Source organism: Strix uralensis, chromosome 3 (assembly GCF_047716275.1).
Source record: "Strix uralensis isolate ZFMK-TIS-50842 chromosome 3, bStrUra1, whole genome shotgun sequence".
Classification (NCBI taxonomy): Eukaryota; Metazoa; Chordata; class Aves; order Strigiformes; family Strigidae; genus Strix; species Strix uralensis.
This window is the reverse complement of record NC_133974.1, coordinates 94,296,536-94,313,368: the sequence shown is the minus strand read 5'-3', so window position 1 is coordinate 94,313,368 and position 16,833 is coordinate 94,296,536. Positions and strand designations below refer to the sequence as shown.

The following is a 16,833-nucleotide window of genomic DNA, read 5'->3' as shown; positions in this document are numbered from 1 at the left end:
CTTACCTCTGCTGGAAATCCCTCCAAGGAGGAGGGCAGCTCCACAGACCCAGTGGAGAGCCTGCCTCTGTCGGTGGGAGCCAGACAGTGTTTGCCAGCTGTTCTGGACAGTGAGTAGGATCCTGTCTGGTTTCGTCCAGCTTGTTCCTGCTAAGGAGAGTAATTCTAGGTGAACAGAAGCAAAGGAATCCTAATGTGTTTGGTTATTGAGTTTGTAGTAGTCAGAAAGGATTCTTCCCTTCCAACGTTCTCTGTCGTCTAGGCTACTGTGTGCTTTGTGTGCATGCCTCAGCGCTACCACCTCTGTTATCTGCCTTTCCAGGGTGCCTGCAAGTCATGTGCTTCCTTTTCCATTGAAGGACAACTTCTGGGAGATGGGGGACACAGGTCCCTGCGGTCCCTGTACAGAGATTCACTATGACCATGTGGGTGGTGGCAGAAATGCTGCGGCGCTGGTGAACCAGGGCAGCCCCGATGTAGTGGAGATCTGGAACCTGGTCTTCATGCAGTACAGCAGGTACCAGGCACCTAGCCTGAACTCCAGAGCCTTTTCCCCTTGTCTGACTCCCAAATCATATGTGTATATCCTCAGACACCTCACTGCTTTCCAGGAAGTGGCAGTACAGGAGCAAGAGGGAAGCTGTGGTGATGTGTCCAGGGTGGCTCTTGGTCCTCTTTGCTTTATTTGTTCTGTCCTCCTTCAACCTCTGCTGCCTGTTCTCCCTCACTGCTGCATCCCAGAGGACTCTTGAGGTCTGCAGCAGCCCAGAGAAATCTGCAGGAGGAGAAGGCCTTGGGTCCCTGTTCAGGGAAGGCATTTTTCCCTATGTTACAGTCTGTCCTGACTATCTGATAGTCAGGTCCTGGCTGCCTGACAGTGCCTGGGCAGGCTGCTTTTAGTCTTGTCCCTGAGCTTCCTTTTGTTGGATCATCTGCTGTTTCCATTCCCTGTCACTCTTCCACTCTCTTTGAACCACCTCCTCCTTTTCTTTCCCCCTGAACTGAACCTTTTTTTTCTTTTGTCTTTTATTTTTCCTGTCTGGCTGACAGAGAGGTGGAGGGGAATCTGCTTCCCTTGCCACAGCATCATGTGGATACAGGAATGGGCCTGGAAAGGCTGGTGACAGTTCTGCAGAACAAACGTTCCAACTACGACACAGATCTCTTCACTCCCATCTTGGATGCCATTCACAAGGTGACAGTGCTTCTGCTCAGAGTCACAGCTAAGCAAAAGCTTCTTGAATGCAGACTGCTTACCTGGTACCATAGTACAGCCTTCTCTACACATGTTACTGTGTGGTATTTTGAGACAGGAAGTATGTCCAGCCAGGTCCAGAGTAGCATTCTGGGGAAACTGGGGAGAATTCCAGTTTGGAAACCCACAGGGATATCAGCACTGCTGATCTGTTTTTCCTCCAAAGTTTCTTAAATTCCTTTGTGCCAAGGCATTGGCTGACCTGTCTTAGGTACAGAAGCCTTTGTCGATAATGCTCTGGAAGGATTTAATAAGTATGTCTTGGATGGACAAGGTTTGGAGATAGTTGAGAATCACAGAATCATCTAGGTTGGAAAGGACCTTGAAGATCATCTAGTCCAACCGTTAACCTAGCACTGACAGTTCCCAACTACACCATATCCCCAAGCGCCATGTCAACCCGCCTCTTGAACACCTCCAGGGATGGGGACTCCACTACCTCCCTGGGCAGCCCATTCCAACACTTGACTACCCGTTCTGTAAAGAAATGCTTCCTAATATCTAGTCTAAACCTTCCCTGGTGCAACTTGAGGCCATTACCTCTTGTCCTATCACTTATTACTTGGTTAAAGAGACTCATCCCCAGCTCTCTGCAACCTCCTTTCAGGTAGTTGTAGAGGGTGATGAGGTCTCCCCTCAGCCTCCTCTTCTCCAGACTAAACAACCCCAGTTCCCTCAGCCGCTCCTCATACGACATGTGCTCCAGACCATTCACCAGCTTCGTTGCCCTTCTTTGGACACGCTAGAGTAATTCAATGTCCTTTTTCTAGTGAGAGGACCAAAACTGAACACAGTAATCGAGGTGCGGCCTCACCAGTGCCAAGTACAGGGGCAAGATCACTTCTCTGTCCCTGCTGGCCATGCTATTTCTGATGCAAGCCAGGATACCATTGGCCTTCCTGGCCACCTGGGCACACTGCTGGCTCATGTTCAGCCGGCTGTCAATCAACACCCCCAGGTCCCTCCCTGACTGGCAGCTCTCCAGCCACTCCTCCCCAAGCCTGTAGCGCTGCTGGGGGTTGTTGTGGCCAAAGTGCATCACCTGGCATTTGGCCTTATTGAAACTCCTCCAGTTGGCCTTAGCCCATCGCTCCAGCCTGTCCAGGTCTCTCTGCAGAGCCTCCCTACCCTCGAGCAGATCAACACTCCCACCCAACTTGGTGTCATCTGCAAACTTACTGAGGGTGCACTCGATCCCCTCGTCTAGGTCATCAATAAAGATGTTAAACAGGAGTGGCCCCAAAACCGATCCCTGGGGGACACCACTCGTGACTGGCTGCCAACTGGATTTAACTCCATTCACCACCACTCTTTGGGCCCGGCCATCCAGCCAGTTTTTTACCCAGCAAAGCGTGTGATCACGATCATGCGAGAAGCATGATGTCAAGTGCAGCTGGCTGCTTCTTGTATTGAAACTTCCTTCTGCAGCCATTAATTTATTCTAATCTATCTCCTTACTTTCTCTGTTAGGGCTGCAGGGGGCCCAAATACCAAGGTCTGGTCGGGGATGCTGATGTTGGGCGTGTGAATATGGCCTACCGGGTGGTGGCAGATCACGTGCGCACCTTGTGCGTGTGCATCACTGATGGCATCTACCCAGGCTTCTCTGGAGCGGAGTAAGGACATAAGGAAATGGTGTGGGGTGGAGGGAGTTAGATCTAAAAAGGAATATGGACAGCCAGGGGAGAGGTACTGGCATGGGCCCAAGATAGGGAAGGGAGCGCAGGAGCTTCGGGGAAGCAGGGAGATGGGAGCCTGGAAGAGGTTCCAGTCTGCAGCCTCATCCTTGGGTGGGTGCAGAGCATGGGGAGCAGCTGGCCTGTGTTGATAGGTCAGGCCAGAGGAGCTGGGTAGGGAGTGTGCTGGATGTGGAGCTGGGCAGGGATGCTCAGATGGCTGCCTGGCAATCCTGCCCTGTTTTCAGACTGGTGCTGCGTCGGATCCTGCGCAGGGCTGTCCGCTTTTGCTCTGAAGTTCTTCACGCTCCACCTGGCCTCCTGGCTTCCCTGGTGCCTACCGTAGTGGAAGTACTGGTGAGTGAAAACTGCTGCCTTGGGGGGAAAAAGAATATCACACGTGTCCTATTCAACGCCATGTCCCTTTCCTGTACACTGTCAGGAGATGATCTTGGATTTGAAGGAGCTCCAGGAGGGTGTATCTGGTGCTATACATTGCAACAGTAAAAATCTCGTCTCCTGATCGTTTGTGATGGGAGGGAGGGGGCCTAGTGTGACCAGCAGTACAGTCAGCACAAGCATGTGTGGAAGTGTATGCAAATGCACATTGTTGTTTCCCAAGGGTAGTGGCTTCCAAACTGTTGTATCTGGTTAAAGCCATGTGAAATTGGTCCCTGGGAGTACTAACAGCATCCTAAAAGACAATGTGTTCACCAAGAGATGGTGTGCAGGGGCTAGCAGAAGCGGGTCACAGGGAGATAGCCAGCAGATGGCAGCTGTAAGTCCCTGTGTGGTACTTTCCCTGTGCTGCTGTCCCTGGAGCTGTGTTCTGGGGCTCCCTTCACACTCACCTGCCTGAAACCTCTATAATGCTTGTGGCATGCTGTGAGATTCCTAGAGGAAGATGCTGAGGATGTTATCACTAACTAAGGCTCACTCCACAGGGAGATGCCTATCCAGAGCTGACAAAGAATGCAGACCAGGTAAGCAATGTGGAATCCTTGGAGAGAAACACTGTATCTTGTTATCTTTGTGAGGCACTGCTCTGAAGGGCAGAAGTCAGCCCTTCCTTGGGACTTAGCTGGAGGAGTTTGCATAGCCTCCTCCATAACCATGTTCTCGTGGGTGGGCTGAGATGTGCTGGGAACATGTTTGTACCATGGGCACGAGAAGTATCTGTGGCAGATTTCCTTGTGGGAGCTCTACTAGATCCTTAACAGGGACTGCTTGTCCTTCTGTAAGGCAGCTGTTGCTCTAAAAAAGCTAGGGTAGCTCTTTTGTTGAGTGCAAGTACATCCTGTCCTAGCCTGGGTACACTTTGTCCAAAGCGGATTGGTGATTTAAGGCTACTCCCAGCTCTCTTCTGCTGACAGCAACTGGGACGAGCAATTTCTCTGGCTGTTCCAGCCATGCAATTTTAATTGGGTCACAGACATGAATGTCTGACAGGAAGCATTTGTCAGCCTCCAGCCTTCCCTAGGTGGATGCTCAATATTTCCTTGACAGGAATGGTGATAGGAGGTATGGTGACTTTGGCACTGTTTAGTAATGTGTGGGAGCCATGTTGTGATGGATGCTCACAGGAAAAAAAGGCTGGTTCAGGCAGACACAGTACCCCTGTTGGACACTTGATTGCTTTGAGCTGACTGTATCAGGGCTGAGCCGAGCTGGGGAACTCCCTGAGGTGTTGTGGCTAACCCTTCTTCTGATCCTTGGGCAGATCATGGATATCATTAATGAGAACGAGGCAGCTTTTCTGTCCTCCCTTGATCGTGGGAGGCGCATCATCGAGCGGACGGTGCAGCAGATGGAGCCCTCCACAAATTTCCCGGGTGAGTCTTCCTCCTCTGACAACCTGCACTTAAAGATGGTTATCCAGGTCCTCACAAGCACTGCAGTCGAAACTGATGGATGTTTGCCTCCCCCACACGTTTTCAGTGACCTTCAAGCCCTGGGCAGAGGAGCAGATGTTCCTTTCTCCAGATTGCAATTGGTTTCTAGTACTTTGTTCTCACAACAAACTAGGCACCGGGCAAATTAGAAACATTCCCTTGCTGCTTTATTGACTGATTAACTTTGCTCCTTTTAAGACACGGCTGAAAGAAGGAGCTCAGGACCCAACCAGCTCAGCTGCCTGTCTAGATGTGCTACACTGAATTTTAGCAGGGATGGGGCTGTGGGGCATCATTAATACAAGAACAACTGCATGACTTCTCTTCCTTTCCCCGTTACCAGTGCAGCTGCACACAACACGGGTGAATCCAGTTGCCAAGGCACACACTAGATTGGTCCCATCCAAGCAGATCTTGAGATGCTTTTGCTTTCTGTGTACACAGAGTTCATGTCCTTTTTGTCCTGCAGCTGAAGTAGCCTGGTCTCTCTATGGGAATTTGGGGTTCCCTCTGGATCTGATTGACTTGATGCTTGAAGAAAAGGGAATCAGTTTGGATTTGGCTGCTTTTAACAAACTTGCTCTGGAAGATGCGAAGGTGAGAGGGAGGTTTGCCTTGTCAGAATAATTCAGAGCCTTCCCTCTCTCCCGTGAGCGTGGAGGCAGAATTCCTTTCACTGCTGTGGTTCCTCGGATGCACCACAGGGCCACATGCCTTTTCCCTGAAGAGGAAGTGGGTCTGAAACAGCAGTGGGGTCACAACGCCTTTGCTTGTGGGTGTGGGACTGAGAAGTATTGGCTGGTGATTCTCTTCAGATCAGTAGAAGTGTTTTGTGATGCTGACTGTTGCTGGAGTGAAGGTTATCATAGAATTACATAGGTTAGGAGTGTCCTTTGTCAGTCATCAACTCCTCACACAAAGTAGAGTCAGCTTAGACAGCTCAAACAGCAAGTGATTTATGAAGAGTTTACAAAATCTACTTGGTCTCTGTAATGCTGGAAGACTTGCACTGCCACCCGCACCCACCCCCTGCAGTAATTGATTCAAGGCCTCGCCCTCCTGAGCTTCAGTGGCCTGAAAGTTTCCCAGCTACGCAGCAGCGAGGTGTGCTGGGAGGGCTGTGTTAGCTGTTGCTTATGGCGTGCCTCAAGGCTAGCACAAGGTGGTGGTCAGTGGTTGTGGGGTTTGAAGGAATGGGGTTGGTTTAGCAGTAGCTTCCATCAGCCTGGATCTAAACAAGCCTTTTCCAGGAAGGGGGAGGAAGTTGTTCCTAGTCTTGTAGCCCCAGTTATCAGTTTGAATGCCCCCAGGTATCTGTCCTCTAACTGTACCTGTGCTCTGCTGTAGCGGAAGGCTGGTGGCCCACAGGCAGGACAGCTGGAGGACACAGACATGCACCTTGATGTGCACTCATTGGCTCAGCTGCGGAGCAACAACGTGCCTGCTACTGATGACTCTCCAAAGTACGCCTACACGCTTGGGCAGCACGGGCAGTACGGTAAGTGGCCAAGTCCTGTCTGTAAGGCAAGCTCTGCCTGAGGGTGCTGGAATCCCTCACAAGACTGCTCTTACTGTCTAACCTCGTGCATGCAGAACATGTTTGAGCCACAAAGTACCTGTCCACCTTGCTGCTGCATCTTTTCTCTGCCCCTGTACCTCATCCCAAAGTAGATGCTTTTCTTATTGCTGTGGTGTGTCCCCAGGAAGGCTCTGGGCTGGTGACAGGGCTGTGGGCTCTGGGTCGTTATGGCTGTGCAGTGGTTAAGCAGGGGCTGTTGATTTCTGCTAGAGATGAGTCTGTCCCTAACAATTAGGCTTCTGGGTGTGAGTGCTAGGGAGGGCGAAGAATAATTATGCAAAGGGTTTATGTAGGTGTCTGAAGCCATGCGCTTGCTATTTCTTTGGCAGACCACTAGATGCCAGTGCAGACTTTTTATCATTTAGGGTAACTGGAGTTGCTGATGCTCTAGGGAAAGTATAAAGCTAAACCACAGAGAAAGAGGTGGTGTGGCTGTCACAAGCAATTAGAGATAGCTGTTTACAGCAAGCTCCCTCTTACCCAGTGTGCTGGTGGCAACTTACACTAAGCAGAAAGTGAGGGAATTCAAGCTATATATACTATGGCAAGAATGCAATGGAGGAAAAAAGCCCAGCACTGACATTGGCTGAAATCTCTAAGCTAGAACTCTCCCACCTCCTCAGTCTCTGAATCATGGAATAATTCAGGTTGGAGGGGATCTCTGGATGTCCAGTCTCTTGATCAAAGGAACATCAGCTTCACAGTCAGATCAGGTTGCTCAGAGCCTTGTCCATTTAAGTTTTCAGTATCTTTAAGGACAGAGATCCCACAGCCTCTCTGTTCCCTGTTCTTTATCACTCTTACGGTGAAAAGCTTTTTTCTTTATGTACAACCAGAATTTCCGGTACTCTAGATACAGTCTCACAAATGTTAAATAGGGATGAATAACCACTTTCTCTGACCTGCTGGCTATGTTTGTGTTCATATACAGCCCAGCAGGCAGTCAGTCTTCCTTGCTGCAAGGGCACCCCGCTGACTTGTGTTCAGCTTGTTCCTGAGGACCCCAAGGTTTCTGTCAGTCCACTTTTGTAGCCTGCTGAGTTGGCTCTGAAAAGTAGCCCTGCTCTCCAGTGTATCATCAGTCCCTACCAATTCATCGCCATACACAAGCAGGATATACGGATACATCCCATCTTGTCATGGATAGTCATTAATGAAGATGTTAGATGGTGTTGCCCCTAATATCAGCCACCAAGTAGCTCTGCTAGTAACTGAACATCGGTTGAACATTGAACTATTAGCAATTTTCTGTGGGGCCAGCTGCCCAGCCAGTTATACACTCACATTATATTCCACCTGTCCAGTCCATATCACCCAAATTTGGCTTCAGGGAGCCTACAGGAGAGCATGTTAGAAGCTTGCTGCATCAAAGGTGGTGATATCCATGTTGTCCCTTGTCCACCAAGTCTGTCATCTCTTCCTAGAAGGCAGGCACGTTTGCTGAGCTTGCAGTGTAGCAAGATGCAGATGTGTCTGTGCCACATCTTGCCGATCAGGCTCATGTGGAGTCAGATTGGGCGTCCCTGCCTGCTTACCTGCTATTCAGTAGGTCTGTCACTAGGTAAGTGAGGGGTGACTTAGTTCCAAGTAACAGATCCTTTGTCGTTTCTGCCAATAGCTGTTCCTCTCCTACCAAGGCTAAGGGAAGTGCCAGCTTTCAGTATAGACTGGGTGTTGGCAGGGTTGGCATGGGGAAGTGACCCCTCCTTTCCTGTTGCAATAGGGTGTATGCACTAATTGCTGCCATCTTCTTCCCCCTGACAGAGTTCAGCCCATGCCAGGCCACTGTCCTCATGCTGTACAGAGATCAGTCTCTGCAGAAGGAGGCTGGGGCAGGGCAACGCTGTGGTGTCATCTTGGACAGGACTAACTTCTATGCAGAGCAGGGCGGGCAAGCCTCTGACAAAGGCTACATGATATGTTTAGGACAGCAGGTAAGACACTTTGCTGCCAGAACTGTGGGTACTGAGGTCAGGCAGAATTCCCCAAGTGATAGGGTGTTTTACTGTGACAATTTGCGAGCTGCTGATTCTTGACAGTTCCCTTGGTTTTGCGTCAGGGTTGGTGGGGTGAGGGAGAAGCAGCAGTAACTTCACAGAGGTGTACTTGCTGCTCTGGTTGTCTCTCTCAGCCCTTTGCAATTTTGTCTTGCTGGGGAAGACTGTAAAGTCTCCTTGGGTCTCCCTTCAATGTGCCGCACTCTCACCAGCTGGGGTTGCAATGCAGAGAGAAGGCAATCAATGATCAGAGAGTCCATGAGCTGAGTAACTTGTCTCTGGCCCATCCTGGATGACCACAAGCAGTGCCCAACCTGGGACCCAGTGCAAAAGCTCTTGTCCTTCTCAAAAGCATCAGGGAGGACCTCCCACTTCTGCAGCATGTTCCTTCAGCCTTGCTAGCGGGAGAGCTTTGACTCTCTCCTGGGAAGTTACCTGGGGTGCAGCTTTTTCTTCTTCCCACATTCCAGCTCCTGAGAATTTCCCCTGGGCATTGATGCTGCCTCTTTAGCCTTGCAGAATGTGATAGTACCTTGCTCAGCACTTCTCCCCAAGCTGAAGCGGGGATCAAGTTTCTGTTGCCAGCTCATTGAGGCAGAAATGGCACCTTGGATGCCTGAGACAGGTGCCTTGGCAGCTGCTGTCCATTTTCTCATGGACAAGCATCCTTGTTAGGAAAATTCATCAGCATGGCTGCTGTTACTGCCCCTCCACTGCAAGCTGACAGCCTCATCATGTTGTGCAGCGAGTGGCTGGGTGCAGGGAAGGTCTGAGGCACTCTGGTTACATTCGCAGTAAGCTTCTTCCTGCTTTTCCCATCCCATTGCTGTCTTTTAGGGATCAGCGGGGGTTGCATTTCCCAGTTGGATAAAGCAGGTACCTAGCACAGGTATTTGAATTTTCCCTGTGTCCTAACTCATCTTTCTGTCTCTTTGCTCAGGAAATACTCTTCCCTGTAGAGTCAGTTCGTCTCTGTGGTGGTTACGTGATCCATGAGGTCACTGCTGTGGAAACCCTGCGTGCTGGTGACCAAGTGCAGCTCTTTGTGGATGAGGTGATAACTCACTGCTCTTTTCTCAGCCTCGCTTTGAGAGTCTTGTGATATCCTGAGTAACCTCGGTGCAGCAGAGCCTTGTCCCTTGTATTCCTGAGACTGCTCTTCATTATGATGTGCAGTGGGAAGGAGACCTCACAAGTGACACTAATCTTTTATGAGCCATTGGTCTGTCCAGAAGTATCCAGCCTGCCCTTTGCTGTTTTACAGAGGTGATCCCATGGGAAAAGAAGTTAGACCTGCCTGTGACACAAATTAATCTGACAGCTGTACTACCCATTGTTTTTAACCTCATCTTCTCCCATCCCCTCACATGCAGCCTTTCCCTTATCTCTTCATGCTATCCCCTGCTCCCCTGAGCTGTGGAGAACCAGCACTTCCTGCCAACTTTGTGCTTTCAGGCCCAGCGCCTGGCCTGCATGACGAACCACACCGCTACTCACCTGCTGAACTTTGCGCTCCGCCGCGTCCTGGGCGACAGCACAGAGCAGCGAGGGTCCCACGTGACAGCAGAGCGGCTGCGCTTCGACTTTGATGCCAAGGTGACTCAGGACTCCTGTTTTCTTGTTCTCAGCAGTACTGACATCCCAGTACTGGCCTTCTCTCCAGGGATCTTCTCCTCTCACCATAATCACTCCTTTAGAGACAGGTCATGTTTTGTCTGAGCCATGAAACTTGGCCCTCTGGATGTGACTGGCTCTGCTTTGCATTGACCTGACTCTGAGCAGGACTTGCTGAGGGGATGAATGGGGATCAGAGGGGAAGGGACTTAGCAGTGATCATGGGACTGACCTGAGTAGTGTAAAGGGGTCTCTGAGAGATTCACCACCTTGGCCGTGGCGTGTATCTGATATCTATGCTGGTCATCCAGGTGAGAGTGGTTGGGAACTGAAACTGGGGCTGAGCACTGGCCCTGGTAAACCTGTCACTCATTGCAGCATCTCTTGAAGAGTTTAGTTGATGCTTTTGGGTCAAAAATCCTTATTCCTCATGGGTGGGAGGGTCATGATGCTCACAGTTCCCTTTTACAAGTAGGGAAGACGAAAAATGGGGAGAGTGGTGTGGCCAAGCTGAGCTGCCTGGGGGCCCTGCCCCAGTTCTCCCTCCTTTGCTCTGTATCTCTCAGGAGCCTTCTCCTGATGGTGGCTGATTTACTTCCGCAGGGCCCTGTGACTGTGGAGCAGCTGCAGCAAGTGGAGCAAGTGGTCCAGGATGTGATCAAACGAAATGAGGTTGTGCATATGGCTGAGGTCCCCCTCACACTGGCAAGGAGAGTTCAGGGACTCCGTGCAGTGGATGAGGTATGACGGGATGGCAGTGCACATCTTCACGAGCCTTGTCCTTCAGCAGGAATCATCTGGGTTGCAAGCGACGTTGATGCAACAGGTCTCTGCAAGGGAATTGACTCCCAAAACTCAGGAAAGAAAATGGGACAGAGATGAGATCTCAGGACACTGTGGTGTAAAACGTTGAGGCTGGTGATGATAGGCTTTCTGCTCATTTCTTTGGACCAAAAGCTTGTAGTGTCACCCAAGTGTTTCTTTCTCCCCACGGTGACTGGTTGTGGGGGACAAGCAGTGCTGCCCCTGACTCTGGGGCTACTCTAGAATAGGGGAAAAAAGAGGCAGACACCTAAAGCCACATAGTTGGTCTGTAAGTGCCCCCGAAGGACCATGTTGTTAGCTGCTGATCCCTGTCTCCTCTGTCAGGGGTATCCAGATCCAGTGAGGATAGTGTCCCTGGGGGTCCCTGTGGAGAGTGTGCTGACCCGCGACTCTGAGGCTGCAATGCAGACCTCTGTGGAGCTCTGCTGTGGGACGTAAGTGACTTTTACTTGCAGTCAGATGTGTTTGTGGGCACTGGTGGCTGAGGTAGACACATTCTTGCCAGCTCCAATCCCTGTCCCTGTGCAACTGTTTCCTTATCAGAAAGATCTTGTGAGGGCAGGATGGGCTAGTTACGAAGCTTTGGAAGTCCCAGGGTGAGAAAACTAGTGAAACACAAAGCATTTTTACTTGCTTCATAGTCTGAAACCAACCTGGAAGCCTCAGGGCACCAGCAGGGTGTGGGAAAGAGGCTTGTGGCCTGTCACACCAGTTACAGTGCTTTGGCTTTGGGGTTGCAGGAGGGCTGGGGACCCAGCAGGAGACTCTGAGATGGTTGTGAGATCTTGAAACTGCTCTGATTAATTATCTTCATCCTCTTCTGCTTTTAGCAGTAGAAGAAGAGTTAATCGATCTTAGGACAATGCTGACACACACACACAAAAAAAAAAGAAGGAACAAATTGGCCTTTGAGCAGATACAGCTGAAAATGAGCAATTTTCTAGTCATAAAATCATTGTGGGAGTTAGTGGGACAAGAAGCTGCATGGCAATGGAGTTGATCAATTCTTGTGAAGCTGTCTGAAATGATTACGTGTGGTAACAGAATCTGAGACACTGTAGTTGTTTTCATATCTGGTGCTGAATAGCCAAGAAGGAAAGGGGAGGTTGTCAGTGCCCTGTGACTACACAGCCACCCTATGACTGGAGTCTGCTGGCCTGACAAGAGAATGGTGGAGTTCAAGGAAAAAATTACTTTGTACAAGGTTCAGTAACAGCTGACTAGAAGAGAAAAATCCCAATTTATTACACTGCTGAAGGAAAGGAGAGGAAAGCAAGGCAGAATTTGGCTGTTACGCACCGTTTGACAGCAGCCTGCTGGGCAGGTGGCACAGAGGTTCCTCTGGAGTAGCCTCAACTCTTCTGTTTCTTACCTGGCAAGGTGCCGTTGGGATTTTAGAGATGGGAAAGGATTGAAGCTGTTGGGATTGTGGAGAGGCTGCTGAACTTGAGACTTGTCTAAAAGGATTGCAGGCTTCCCAATTTCTGCTCCCAGAGAGCAGCTTGTTTTCATTCCTGTTCTCTGCTGACTTTGCAGGCACCTTCTACAGACAGGAGCTGTGGAAGATCTGGCCATCATCAGTGAGCGTCAGCTTGTTAAAGGGATTAGCCGTGTCATTGCAGTGACAGGGGGACAAGCAAAACAGGTAAGAAAGGGGGAGCTGAGATTTCTGCCCTGTCAAAGCAATGCCAGAAGGATTCAACTTTGTAGGTTCCTGCACAGACAATTAGCTTCCTCCTGCTTTGGCTGAAGACCCCCTGCTGTGCCTGATCTGGCTTTCTCCTTCACCTATGGACTTGGCTCTGCTGCTGTACCCCACTTTTGACCTCCACTCCCCCCGTCCTAGTCTCTTACCTCCTTGACCTTCACTCCTCCCCTCAGACCCCCTTTTCCGAGATGAGAACTTGGCACAAAATATCAGGAAGCCTCTGAACTATAAATTTCAATCCCCAGGTAGGTATTTAAAGGTGTGATCCTTTGTGCTTTGGTTTCACCTCCTGTTCATCTCCTACCTATCACAGTTGGATTTGTACTTTAGGATTATGGGGCTATGGCCTCATTCTTACAGCCCTTTTGCTTCTTTTCTTTAGTCTTTTTCCTGCTAAACTGTGGTTCTGTTCTGGCTGCGTCTGTATAAAAAGTAAGCAACCTACTATTGTGTCCTTGAGATTGCTCTGTCCCTTGAATATCTGGAAGTGTCAGGGGGCCTTGCAAGCTTGCCCGCTTCCTTTAAGTCTGCAGTCAGAGGAGAGTGACTCATTGTCAGTGGAACTGGGAAGACTAAAGGCAAAGCCCACCCCTGCAAATCTGTTGCTTTTTGGCTGGCTGTCCCCTGTGCATCTGTGTCCCTAGCAAAGCTTTTCTTCGGGCAGAGGAATGAAAAGCTGCAGGGCACATCTGCGTGCTTTGCTGGAAGTGCTGACCTGGAGAGCCCTGAGAGGAACCATGTGCATGTGTTAATCGGACAGGGGAGACTGCAGGCATGAGGGAGTGACTTGAAACAAGGGATGTGTATTCTAGCTAGGTAGAGCAGTCCTCACTGCCCACAGCTTTTCTTACATACTCTCTGCTGTCCTGGTCTAGAGTTTAGCAGGACCATCATGGGCACAAAGGTCTGGCAGAGAAGAAATGTTCCAAACAGTAAGGATTTTCACTGGTAAAAAAAGCTTGTGTTAGCTTTTTTATTAACGGTAGCATTGGTGTTGGGGAAAGCAATAAGAAATGCACCAAGGCCAGCTGAACTGGTCCTCAGGAAATTGCTTGAGCCGCTAGTGAGTTTTTCTTTAGTTTTAGTGTTTCTTTTGTTTCTTCAGTCATTAGTTTCAAGATTGCATTTGCTAATGTAAAAAGAGCACTAAGTAAATGGGGCTCCTAGGTTTTTCTCGTTGAAATCCTGATGATTTGATGTGAGATACTGAGGAAATATAAATGCACAACGGCTTAGTCCCCTGGGTGTGTGACCATCTAGTGTTGGTTGTAAGTCTAGAAAGGAACATTCTGTTCCAGAGTCTCTTGGGGACATTCATTCTTAAAGCTTATGTCTGTAGGTGCCTTCCCACTGGATCCTGAGCATTACTTCAGTGACTGTGACCCTGCTGCTGCCCTACTTTCTCTATCCCTGTTCATTCTTTCTATTGCTGCATTTGAAGCATCTTCTCCCCCCTTCTCTCCTAGGCTCGGGAAGTAGGCCAGTGCTTGGCTGTGGAAGTGGACTCTGTCTCCCTACGAATGAAGCAGAGGAGCACCTCTATTCCTGAGATGCAGAACCTCTCCAAAGAAGTGGGACAGTTGACCAAAGTAAGGATTACAGTCCTGTACAGGAAGATCCCAGCATGCGCTCTATACACTTGAGGCACCTGACTTCTTCCCTACCAGGTTCACATCTTATCAAGGTCAATAGCAAGGGCAAGTTTCTACCTGCTGTTGCCTCTGATCACAAAGATTTCTACCAGTGTCTATATGCTTCTGTTGCAGGTGACCTGCTGCCAGAGGGAATGTGAGAGAAGGCAATGGTGGGGGAGGTAAAGCAGTGAAAAAGGGTTTCTAGGCTTTTCCTCAGGCCTTAGATGCCCAGCTGAAAAGAGAAAGCTACACACCACAGTGACTGGCTGGCCTGATCACACAGGGGTATAGGAGGGTCTGGGTCTCCCGGACAATTAGCGGTTTATGTCTAGGTACAGTTTAGTGTCCTTACGCAGCAAATGTCTTGCAGGTGGTGGCTAGCACTCCAATGCCTCAGTGGCAAAGAAAAGAACTACAGAGCATCCTCAAAGCCCTACAGCGAACAGCCAACACGGCCATCAAGAAACTGGAGATGCAGCAGGTACGGTGGCAGCAGCACACTAACTTGCAGCTTGCTAATAGTGCTGTGGCGTACACCAGCGGACCTGGGGTCTCTGTCACACTTCACAACCACTCAGTCACTAGGGTCCCGTTAGAAGGCAGGAGAAAGCAGGTGCAATCCCACACAGTGTGACACAAGCCCTCTGTTGGGTTGATTTCACTGGCATTAACCAGGGCCATCATTTAAAGTAGCAGTGAATGACTGAGTGGGCTTTTGGCACCTGCCAAATCCCCATGTCTCTCTGCCTGTGAAGATGGAGAGCCCCATATCGACACTTTTGGCAAACACCAACAGGCAGAAAGGCATCACCTCCCTGTTTATACATGGAGAAGGTAAGATGTCCCTGACAGTGGGGTTTACAAGGTTCTGCAGTAAGACAGTGGTAGGACAGAGCCTTTCTCTCAGCCATATGGATATTGCTGTGGCTTCCCAATGCATTTGTGTTCTGCCAATTTACATTAAAACCCCTTTGGAAATCCTTATTGGTGACTTTGTGTTCTCAACAAGAACTATCCTTTTCTTAAAATAGGAGCATCTTGCCACAGGAACCTTCCTGAGACATGTGGTGATATGTAAGTCCAGGAAGGAGGCTGAGGACTGAACAGGTCACTGTCTACTCCACTTTTGAAAGGGGTTCATCTCTGCTTGCTTTTGAGGAAGGAGGGTTGTACAGGTTTCCATGTGGAGATTTCAGTCTGCCAGTCTTACTTTGACTTCTACTGACATACATCTCCCTTCTATCTCACAGAGCAGCACTTCCATTCCCTATGTACATATGTTGCATACACAGATCCCCATCCATCCCACCCTGTGCCACCTGTAGCCCCTCAAGTGCTGTGTGTTTCCTCCTTCAGGCTGAAGAGAAGGCACAAAGCCTGCTAGCAAAACATTGCAACCAACCTGTCATCGTTGATACTGTCCCAGCGGACTCCCTCTCTGTGAGTAATCCCCATTGCTGGCCCAGCGGTACCTCAGGTGCCGCAAACAGTAAGAGGGAGCTGCTGGGCATGTTTTCTGCTGCATACCAGTCTCTTTGCTGTAGCCTGACCCCTCTTCTCCCTGCCTCTCCTAGATCCTAATGAAGGTAGTGAACCATCTGTGTGACAAGTCTCCTGGCACATCAGTCCTGCTGCTCAGCCCTCAGGTTTCTGGTGAGGTGCTCTGTGCCTGTCAGGTGTCCAAGGTGAGCAGAACCCTGGTAAAGACATGGGGAACCTGCCTGCAAAGGGGGGGACTGGACACGCTTTTCAGCAGGTCCCAGCTGAGGCTTTTCCTGGGGTTCTACACAGTGTTGGTGGTTAATCACGCAGGGGTAGGACCTGAGATGACCATGCTGGGACTAGATACGCTTTTAATCTTTGCTGGGCACAGATATCCCTGGATCCTGCAGGCCATGTTTGCCCAGGGGCAGGATGCAGCATTAACATGTAAACTCAGCCTCTGTGGTCTTCCCAGTCATGACTGCCTCAGGTTAGTGAGGGCCCAGGCTGGCTGAGGAGAGCATGTTGTTACCTTTCTTTATCCAGACTGCAGAGTGCTCCACAGTCCAAATGACTTTGCTCTGTGTCTCTTCCCCAGAATTGCCTCCCTGTGTTCTCCGCTGCTGACTGGGCCGTGGCTGTCTGTACGCAGATGGAAGGGAAGGCAGGAGGCTCTCCTGTTGTCGCGAAGGGCAGTGGAAATGCCAAGGGCATGCAGGGAGCCCTGACTACTGCACTGGAGTTCGCTCAGAGTAAACTCTGAAATAACTGTGATGCTTTGGTGGCAGGTGGTGGCAGGACAGCTGTATGCAGCCCAGCTGCAAGCTACGTGGAGACTTGATGCAGAGCACAAGTTATACAAGCAGTTCCCACACTGCTGCAGCCACTACATTGGAGCATTTGGCTTCTGGCCTTCAGGGATCAGCAGAGACCCCAATCCCACTGACAGAACGATGCTGCCTGTTCTCAGCATGGACATAGGCGATTGAGCACCATTTGCAGTAGCAGATCCTACTTCTGCTATGGTGCAGTTCTTGCTACAAGACCAGCGCTGAGAGGCTTCATGAGAGTGTGGGGAGATGGCACAGTGTTATCCTAAAGCCATTAAATGGTAGAGTGTGCTTGATCCTCTTGTTACCGAAAACTCGGAATAAAGAACTTATCGACACCGA

General features: G+C 50.0%; 1 protein-coding gene across 2 annotated transcripts in view; it reads left to right on the top strand.

Annotated features, from left to right (window-relative positions):
- Positions 1–16,833, top strand: part of AARS2 (alanyl-tRNA synthetase 2, mitochondrial) — a 19,124-nt gene extending 2,291 nt beyond the window's left edge. Inside the window, exons 4-22 of one of the 2 annotated variants that reach the window (XM_074863444.1) lie at positions 322–516; positions 1,050–1,194; positions 2,725–2,870; positions 3,179–3,287; positions 3,875–3,913; positions 4,651–4,762; positions 5,292–5,419; positions 6,170–6,320; positions 8,166–8,335; positions 9,339–9,452; positions 9,854–9,994; positions 10,616–10,753; positions 11,162–11,271; positions 12,374–12,482; positions 14,012–14,134; positions 14,550–14,660; positions 15,536–15,619; positions 15,754–15,864; positions 16,260–16,833. In XM_074863444.1, coding sequence (XP_074719545.1) covers positions 322–516; positions 1,050–1,194; positions 2,725–2,870; positions 3,179–3,287; positions 3,875–3,913; positions 4,651–4,762; positions 5,292–5,419; positions 6,170–6,320; positions 8,166–8,335; positions 9,339–9,452; positions 9,854–9,994; positions 10,616–10,753; positions 11,162–11,271; positions 12,374–12,482; positions 14,012–14,134; positions 14,550–14,660; positions 15,536–15,619; positions 15,754–15,864; positions 16,260–16,424 — 2,401 coding nt within the window. In that variant the 3' untranslated portion in view covers positions 16,425–16,833. The other variant, XM_074863445.1, reaches the window with a different exon arrangement.